Source organism: Nematolebias whitei, chromosome 7, assembly GCF_014905685.2.
Source record: "Nematolebias whitei isolate Nwh7 chromosome 7, NemWhi1, whole genome shotgun sequence".
NCBI lineage: Eukaryota > Metazoa > Chordata > Actinopteri > Cyprinodontiformes > Rivulidae > Nematolebias > Nematolebias whitei.
Window position 1 is genome coordinate 38,043,525 of NC_056504.1, and position 10,376 is coordinate 38,053,900.

General features: G+C 42.2%; 1 protein-coding gene across 1 annotated transcript; it reads left to right on the forward strand.

The window, feature by feature from the left end:
* The first annotated feature begins 8,498 nt into the window (after positions 1-8,498).
* Positions 8,499-10,177, forward strand: LOC119411889 (potassium voltage-gated channel subfamily A member 2). Its single transcript, XM_037678839.1, has one exon. The coding sequence runs from the start codon at positions 8,569-8,571 to the stop codon at positions 10,063-10,065; it is 1,497 nt and encodes a 498-aa protein (XP_037534767.1). The 5' UTR covers positions 8,499-8,568; the 3' UTR covers positions 10,066-10,177.
* Positions 10,178-10,376: the final 199 nt, after the last annotated feature.

The window sequence follows — 10,376 nt, forward strand, 5'->3', positions numbered from 1 at the left end:
ATAGATAGATAGATAGATAGATAGATAGATAGATAGATAGATAGATAGATAGATAGATAGATAGATAGATAGATAGATAGATAGATAGATAGATAGATAGATAGATAGATAGATAGATAGATAGATAGATAGATAGATAGATAGATAGATAGATAGATAGATAGATAGATAGATAGATAGATAGATAGATAGATAGATAGATAGATAGATAGATAGATAGATAGATAGATAGATAGATAGATAGATAGATAGATAGATAGATAGATAGATAGATAGATAGATAGATAGATAGATAGATAGATAGATAGATAGATAGATAGATAGATAGATAGATAGATAGATAGATAGATAGATAGAGTAATCCAAGTTCAGTAATCTTTGTCATGACATGTGCCAGGCTGCAATCACACTCACTCATCACCTGTTACTCCCAGTCTCCCTCCTTAAAATTGCAGCATAGATTGTTTATTTAAGATGTTACAGAATTTAAATTGTAGAGAAGAGAAGTGCAGCAGGACATCAAAGGGTTAACCCTTCACAAAGCGGATGCGGCAGGAGTAATGTGTGCATGGCAGAGAAGGAGATCAGCTGATCAGCTGCAGGAGGGAGCTTTATCCTGCACTTGTGTGCTGTACAAATTGCGCAAAATCATTTAAAATATTTATTTTAAATAAACAGCCATGGCTCATCCATCAATCAGCCATTTGTGTCATGTCCAATCTTACTTTGAAAAACCGCGATATAGCGAATCCGCGAAAAACAAACCGCCAAGTAGCAAGGGACTACTGTATATTAAATGAAGCATAAATAAAGAGAGAAATTCAAAACAAAATGTACACATGTATTTTTATTGTTTCTGACAGTTTCAGATTGTACCAACATGCAACTGTGTTGCTGTTCCTCTCTGGGTGCTCGGGTCCATCTGAAGGAGCATGCTTGAGTGCATCTGCACAGCTGTAAGACAGTCACAGCTCCTGATCGCCTCGGTGCACATTGCACTGGAATTCTGGTCTTTACAAAACAGAAATGACTACGGCGAGATCATAAACACATGGGATGATGCATGGTGCAGAAACCCACACGCCGACAACAAAAAACGCCATCACACTCCCAGCTGCTGGTTTTCCTTGGCACTGCAGGCAAATGTGAAGATGAAAATCTGGGATTGTGCTTAGTCTGTGTGGTGGGAGGGGATGGAGGAGACCCCAGGCTTCCACCTCCTTTCTCATTGTCTTTGCTCATCTCATCACGCTAACATTCACCACATGAGAGGACTCGTGCCTCGCAGCAGCGTGCAGTCTCTAATGATCCCAGCATGCCAGCATGGGGCATGCCTGCCAGGAGAGGTGCCTCTTGTCATCCTTGAACTTTATGCCTGCTAATAACAAACCAGTGAGGGGGAAATGAGCAGCAGGGGTTGCATCTGTTATTTACAGGACTGGACATTTTCCCTCCAACTCTTGATTATTTTTCAAGTGCAGTATTTGCCCTACAACTATATACTTATTGTAGCTAAAAATAGAAGCCGTGAGACACATTTACATTATTCCCCTGGTTGCCATTCATCCTTTTGCTCTTTGCAGAGAATATTATGGCATTTCGGGGGCTATTCATAAAGTTCATTCGTCTTCATTGTGACACATTGTTCAGTGAGACAAATGAAAACCAGTTTGTCAGGAAACAGGTCTGAAGAAGCATAAATGTATCCACCCTTCATAGGTGAAAGAGAAAAAAAAAGTCATGTACCCACTTGTTTCATATGATGTAAAAATCACATCTTAGGTGTTAAAAAAAAATAAAAATCACAACTCTGTTTTTGGTTTTCTGGACACAAATTGTGTTAAACTAATAAAGCTGTTTGCATAAAAAGTGATTTGTCAACTTCACCTGAAACACAGAAGCTTGCAGGTGTGATGTCAAAACTTAGGCTCCTCCCACACCTGTCTCAACCTCAACCAACTTAACAAAAAAGTCACACAATAAAGCAACAATGCTGACATTGAAAAAAAATACTTTGCAGATGAGACCAGTGACGCTAAGGGAGGAGAATATTGGATGTTTTGAGGTTTCAATTATCAGGTGCTATGACAGAGGAAGACCACCTCACTCATCCCTCAGGTGAGTCAGAGCAGCTGTGTCTAATGGCAGCAGCACAGGTGACTGCTGTTTGTGGCTGAGGAAGGAATTTTGATTCCTTGAGTCATTTGCAAAACAAAAAAAGTAAGTTACATCATCACACTGACACAGTGACTTTGTGTGCTACTGTCTAGTTTGCCCTGAAAGGTACAGAGCAGACCTGAATTTTCCAAATGCTTTTCTGGCACTTTATTTCATGCATCAGTTCTTTACCACAAAGGAAGCAGGGCCTGGCTTTGTTAAAACCTGTCAGGGTGGAGTGTGAAACTCACTGCTGCATATCTAAGTAAAGTCAGGTCCTCTGGATGTATTCTCCTTGTTGAAGAACCTGACTTCACTGTATTAGATTTTTCAACCTGGATTATTGAGCAGGCAGCACAGTGGCACAACTGCTGCCTCTCAGTGAGCAGGTCCCTGGTTCAAACCCCGGTCCAGGGGCCTTTCTGGGTGGAGTTTGCATGTTCTCTCCGTGCATGCGTGGGTTTTCTCTGGGTGCTCCGGTTTCCTCCCACAGACCAAAAACATGCATGTTAGGCTGATTGGTAACTCTAAATTGTCCCTATTGTGAGTGAGAGAGTGAATGATTGTTTGTCTCATTTGTCTCTATGTGGCCCTGGGATGGACTTGCGACCCGTCCAGGGTGTACCTCGCCCCTCGCACAGTGATTGCTGAACATGGGCACCGGCGACCCCCATGACCCAAAATGGAATAAGCGGGTAAAGAAAATGGATGGATGGATGGATGGATGGATGGATGGATTATTGAGCATGCTTCAGGTCACTAAAAATAAAGTCCTCCGCATCGCATTTCTAAGCCAGGACACATTTGTAAAAGTGCATCCGGCACATTTTGATTTTTTTCTCCTCTTTCTTTTGTACCTAAAGTATTTTATTTCCTGTCTGACCTTGGTATAATATAACCCAGTGTTTCCAAAACAGCACTTAGCTTGGCTAGAATTTCTTTCCCTCATATAGAAACATTATATAAAGCAGAGGATCCCTTCAACAATGACACTGACTCACTCACTGACTCATAGTCCTTCCTCTCAGCAGTAGGACAGCTTACTGAGCTGAATGTGACCTGAATGTTTTCATTTGTTTATTTATCAGGGTAATATAATTTCTTGTGGGATGTAATTACTCGTGTGATGTGGGGAAACAACAAATCTAGTGTTCAAGCTTTCAGAATGAGGAAGTGGGTGTTTTTGACCAACATCCAGCTTGGGTGCATGCTGCAGTGGACCAGTGTCCTTGCATCTCTCCTGGCGTCTGGCTCTTGTCCAGGATGCGCCCTCGTCCATCACGACTCAGTCCTTTCTCTCCTTTTCCCTATTCTTTCTCTCCCAGCGCTATACGCTCTCCTCTGTTATCTCTTACTCAAATGTACAGTTTGCTCCGAGGCGCAACGAGAATAAAAAAAGCTGTGATTCATTAAATCTGTGCACCTTGAGACACCTGTTTATTGGAGCTGCTGTCCTGGTCCGGTACTTGTTTTTTGTATGGTGGTCTCACTTGTTTAGTTTTCAACCTCTTGAGCAGCAATTATAAAACGCAGACGGACAGTTATTGAGTCGTAACGGAGATGCCTTGATGCAAAAGTTCTTTGCAGCCAGGTTACTTCCTATAGACAGAGGAACTGTATGACGATGAAGTGTCAAGCAAGTTGGGTGGTTTTGCATTGTAATCCGATTTTATTCTAATAATAATCTTTAGTGAGAGAATCTGCTCATGGGAAACTGCACAACACAGAGAGCAGCAGAACATCGATGGCAAAAAAAAAATGATGGACAATATTATGTATTTTAAAATATGTTTAATTTGATTATATCATGTTTGCTTTTATTGAACTGACATTTTTGTCACATTGTTTCACTAAAAACCTGTAGCTGCTGCAATGCAGCATCAAGAACCAAAGAGGCACAGAAAGACCTTCACTCCCAGGGGACTGAGCTCTTCTGTGCCATTTGTAAACATGGGATATTTTTCACAAGGGATAAATTAATTCTGCTGCTTAGATTTTTTTTTTGTAGCTTTAAGACATTATTAAAATTGTCTAATAGAATAATTAATAATAATTACACTGTGTTTGACAGAGTACTTTTAAAAAATTGCTATAACTATAAAGAACCATGAAAGTATAGCGATTATTTACATTTTGACTTAAAAAATGTATAATGACTTTATTGGTCGGGTGGCACAGTTGCTGCTGACCCTCAGCGAGAAGGTCGCCGGATCAAAGCCCGGTCCGGGGAGCCGTTCTGGGTGGAGCCTGCATGTTCTCTCCGTGCATACATGGGTTTACTCTGGGTACTCTGGTTTCCTCCTACAGACTAAAAACATTGCATGTTACACTGATTGGTAACTCTGAATTGTCCCTAGGTGTGAGAGAGTGAATGGTTGTTTGTCTCTATGTGTCGCTGTGATGGACTGGAGACCTGTCCAGGGTGTATCCCTCCTTTCACACAGTGATAGTCGGACATGGGCACCAGTGACCCCTGCGACCCAAAAAGGAAGAAGCAAGTAAAGAGAATGGATGGATGGATGGATTTTATTAGTCTTAAAAAAGTATTGAAATGCATACAGCATCAGCACTTTCAGTACTTGTAACCTTTTTTTAAACACACATCCATCGTCTTTCTCCATGTGTCTCTTTGTTGTTGTTTTAATTTTTTTTATTTTTGGCATCATTTGAACTGTACATAAGTGATTTAGGATGCATTTCACTGCCTGTTGCACCTATATACTTGCACATATGAAAAAAGAACAGATTCTGGGGTGAATCCTGGATCAAAAACTTGTTTAAACCTTTTAAAACTTCTATAAAATATGCCAAATATAAAATGATGAGGATTTAATTGTCTTTCTTTCACAAAGCGTTAAACCTCAACATCAACTAAAATGTTACGGTTCTTGTCAAGTTTTTATTTTTGTCACCGGACAAAAAAAAAAAACTACAGTGTTTATTAAATATCAAATGAGTAAATCAGAAATTTAAAGAAAAACTTACTTTTTTGAAAAAGTAATTTAATGTATGCAAAGTAAAATGTGTTCATTTTGCATCACATTTGAAATATATGTTTTAAAGAAAATCCCTTAAAGGAAACTTTAAAATTAAATGTGGCAACAAAATACTTACAAAACATTTGAAAGAAAAATCACCGGGAGGAGGCACCAAGGTATCGAAACCAGACTTGGTGTGAGAATGTTAAATGCTCAGCTGTGCACAATGACGCAGTGACACAGGTGAGAGTGGGCGTACTCAGCATGACTGAATGATGGCACAAAGGAAGGCTGAAAGAATGGAAACACACACAACTATCACAAAATGTAAATAAAATGAACCATTAAGCACAAAAAGTTAGAAACATACTCAACATCAACACAGATCCTGACACGTGGGTATGCACTCAATGTAAACAAAACAATGGACTAAATCTCAGGCGGATGGGCAGCCATTCTCAAATATATCTCGTTTTTTTTTAATTTAAGGAAACATTTTGCATGGACATAAGAAAAAATATGCAGACTGTTTCTTACTTATTTATTTTTACCAGTTTTTATGACATTGCTAACATACATCTTTGTTGTGCTTAAAATGAATAAACTCTCAATTAAAAAGAAAAAGGTTTTATCAGTGATAATCATCATCCAGTCTTTTGATAGTTGACTTTCTTTGCTGCTACCAGTCCGTGAGCCAAACCAACATCAGATGGAGATGAGGACAAGTCTGGATAATCAATACCTCTTGGAAACAAATGCACTACTGACACCTTCATGTTCCAACTTAAGTTATTCTCAAGTCCTCGAGTGATTAAGGCACTCATAGCATTGTCAGTGCTCGGAGAATTTCCATTTAATTACAGCAAGCTGCCTGTATATAATGCAAACAGAACTTGCTTTTACAGTTATTGTAACAGGCCCGTGGCTTATAAATAATGGCTGTGCTGGAACTGAGAAAAGCCATTAAGAGACAGTAAGAGGTATACCTGCATGTGTTGCAGACAGACGGACAGTGGGAAGAGGTTGGCAGTCAGGGAGATCAGGGCTGCCAAGAGTAAGCTTGGCAAAGCTGAGTCTCAAACAAATGAACCTGCTGTCACTCCAACCCTCCCGTTTCTCCCCCTTCTCCTCCATCTCCTTCAGGGCTGAGGGATTCCCAAGGATCTCTGGGCTCTCTTGCTTCAGGATAAAAAAATCATCATTGAAAAGATTAGCGATTGATCACTTTTGTTCTTCATTCAGGAATATAGCCAGGCTCACCAGTGGAGGTTTTGCTCTATTTTTGTCCCCCTCGCATCTATTATTCATACAGCTTGTTGCCAGGAAAGATTTCAACAGCATAGAAAAGGGAGAGAGAGAGAGTCGTTGCTTCTGTGCAGGCTGAGACACCTGTGATAATTGGACCAACACAGTGTGATGTTTGTTGCAGCATGCGTAGATTTGTCTTTACGGAAGAAGAAATGTTTTCTTCCATGACAACACACCAATTATTTGTAATACATGACAACATTTTTTTAAAGCCATACTGTGCAGCCCCACTGCAGTAGTGCAGATTCTCCTGCTCCATCACCAGCACATCTCTTGGTATGCACAGCAGCGCCTGACTGCAGGTTTGAATACAGTAGCCAATACCAGCTTCTGCATGGAGGTTTCACCTGTTTCTGTCACTTAAAAAATAAAAAAATAATAAAATAAATCCCCACCTCTTATCGAGCTGCAATTGTGTGCGTATGTGGGGGGCTGGCTTAGTGAAATTGCATAATCTTCAAGCCCACTACGACTTTCACGCATGTCGTTTCAAGTCAGTGTCTGGAGATGCGGCTCTGCCCACCATGCAGGCTTGCAGGAGGCTTTCTGCAGCGCAGACTGTTGAGTCTTCTGCTGATTTCAAAAGCCACATGGATCTTGGCTGGGTGACACAGGTTTTCTGAAAACCAACGAGGACTCGTTATTCATCGCTGCTTTATTCAGATCTTTTTTTTTTTTTTTTTGCGGTTACAGGATTGTGAGCTCTCCTTTTCATTCTGCAGATGTTGTCCCTCAGGGTCCAATTTGAGCCCACCTTTCCTTTGCGGTCGTCACACGCGTGGAAGAGAATCATTCTGCTAAGCCCAGCACTTTATGCTTAATAAGGGGAGCACCAGCACCTCCTCGACCGTCTCCCTCCCCCCTCCCTCACCCCCTTTTTTCTGCCCCCCGATCTCCATCCCACGACAGCCTACCCGGAGGACAGGAGTCAGGGAGGAGGAGGGGGGGGAAGCGAGGACACACCCGCACAGACTGTACGCGGTGTTCACGGCAAAGGATGCTGCAGAAAACATGATAAGGTGAAAATCAGTGGCTGCCTCCAGCTGGAAATCCATTTTCCCTTTTCATTTGAGCAGTGAGGACCTGGTTGTCGCAGCTGGTCCCTGACTCCAGCAGGTGCATCAGCTCTCAGGCAGACATGAAGAAGAGATCTGCAGGTATGTCTCTAAAATCAAAAGGAAGCAGCTTTGTGGCTCCTCGGTTCTGGTTAGACTGCATGACTGTTTGCATAGCTGATGGTTTTGCACCTCACTTGGAAACGCATAGTTAGCCCAGAACTGCAGTTATGTCGCCTGATTTATTGTATTTATTTTTTGCAAAGCTGTGGAGGTGCAGGCAGAAATACATTTTCTCCGTCTCTCTTGGAGCCAGCATTTTTCTGTGGGTAAATTATTTATAGATGTTTTTGAATCTTTTAGTAACAGGGACCATTTCAAGTCCAAAATGCTCCACTCGAACTAAACAAGTCAATTTATGTGAGCGCACTGCATTTTTTTTAAATTTTATTTATAGTCTTTATTTGGATTGTTACATTTAAAGGTGTTTTTTGTGTTAAAACTGCAGCTACCTCTGCCAGGCTGCTGTCTGTATGAATTTAGTGTCTGCTGCATTGCCCTGCTCACGTTTGGCTAACTTGAAAAGATATTCCCGGTCATTTCAGCAGATATTATCTGTTGCAGTAGATCAGTGTCCCCGTATTGAGAGCAGCTAGCTCCGGAGTTCTCCTGCATCAGATTGGTTTATAAGCTATGGGGGCTGCTTTTCTGCATAGTAATTAGAAATCAAGATTCATGAGGTTATAATTGAGCATTTATTTCTCAATCTCTTCAAAATTCCTGACCTTTATTTTAATAAATAGGTTTTGTTTTTTATAATCGTTAGGTGAAAAAAAAAATGCTTGACATGTCTGAACTCAGCAGAACTATTGAGTGCTGACTCACTTTTCAAGTTTTCTGTCCCTCTCTCCCTTTCTCTGTTCTGACTGCAGACGGGTCCTAGGTGACATCCTGTGGCCGTCAGGTCTTCACTGTGTTGACCCCCCCTCCCTCTCCTGGCTCCCACCTGCAGTTCTCCAGGCTGCAGGACCCCGACTTCCTGAAAAGTGCAGGCCTCCTCCCCCTGTAGTATGACTGTTGCTGCAGGCGACCCCTCTGATGAGGCGGCCGCGCACCCAGGACACCCGCAGGATTACGACCCAGAAGCTGACCACGAGTGCTGTGAAAGGGTGGTCATTAACATCTCAGGGCTGCGTTTTGAGACACAACTCAAAACCCTCTCACAGTTCCCTGAAACACTTCTGGGGGACCCGAAAAAGAGGATGCGCTACTTCGACCCCTTAAGGAACGAGTACTTTTTTGACAGGAACAGACCCAGCTTTGACGCCATATTGTATTATTATCAATCAGGAGGTCGGTTGAGAAGGCCAGTCAACGTCACCCTTGACATCTTCTCAGAGGAGATTCGCTTCTATGAGCTGGGTGAGGAGGCCATTGAGATGTTCAGAGAAGACGAAGGTTTCATCAAGGAGGAGGAGCGACCCCTTCCCGACAACGAGTTTCAGAGACAGGTGTGGCTTCTCTTTGAGTACCCAGAGAGCTCAGGTCCTGCTAGGATTATTGCCATAATCTCTGTCATGGTCATCCTGATATCTATCGTCAGCTTTTGCTTGGAGACACTTCCTATTTTCCGCAATGACGAGGAGGGAATGCACAAGTCTCAGGCAAAAGTATTTTCACCTGAGACCAACACCACAATAATCAGCTACACATCCACATACTTCACTGACCCCTTCTTTGTCCTGGAGACTCTCTGCATTATTTGGTTCTCCTTTGAGTTTTTAGTGCGATTCTTCGCCTGCCCAAGCAAAGCAGGTTTTTTTGGTAATATAATGAACATTATTGACATTGTTGCCATCATCCCTTATTTCATCACCCTTGGCACAGAGCTGGCAGACAGGGCAGAGGATGGTCAGGCGGGTCAGCAAGCCATGTCTTTAGCCATTCTCAGGGTCATTCGATTAGTACGAGTTTTCAGAATCTTCAAGCTGTCTCGTCACTCCAAAGGGCTCCAGATTTTAGGTCAGACCCTGAAAGCCAGCATGAGAGAGCTGGGCCTCCTTATTTTCTTTCTCTTCATAGGGGTCATCCTGTTCTCCAGTGCTGTGTATTTTGCTGAAGCGGATGAGCCAGAGTCACAGTTTGAGAGCATCCCGGATGCGTTTTGGTGGGCTGTGGTGTCCATGACGACGGTCGGTTATGGCGATATGGTCCCAACTACAATTGGTGGCAAGATCGTGGGCTCCCTCTGTGCCATTGCGGGTGTGCTGACCATTGCCTTGCCAGTGCCTGTCATTGTGTCCAACTTTAACTACTTCTATCACCGTGAGACTGAAGGTGAAGAACAGGCTCAGTATCTGCAGGTCAATGTGCCTAAAACTGATTCAGCAGAGGAGCTGAAAAAGAGCCGGAGCGGCTCCACCATCAGCAAATCAGACTATATGGAGATCCAGGAAGCTGTGAACAACAGCAATGAGGACTTTCAGGAGGAAAACCTTAAGACTGCCAACTGCACACTGGCCAACACAAACTATGTAAACATCACCAAGATGCTCACAGACGTGTAGTCGTCTGGTTTCCTCCCCATCAAAGTGGGAAATGGGGAACTGAGCAACCGAATGGGACAGATTACACATTATGTGGGATGGAAAAAAGGCAATAGGATACAGAATGTTGGTGACGATCAGAAAATATTGATAAAAATCCTGTCTTCACTCATCAAAACTGAAATTCAAAGTTTGAATTTTTGCATGGATTTGGCTTTGAGTGTCTGCTTAAAAAATACCAATACCTACAAAAGTTCTGCTCACAACTGTGGACGACCATAATAAAAATATTATCTATATATAGATATATATATCTATATATAGATAATATT

Coding starts and splice junctions, on each gene's coding strand:
- LOC119411889 (XM_037678839.1), top strand. CDS start 8,569: ATGACTGTTGCTGCAGGCGACCCCTCTGATGAGGCGGCCGCGCACCCA.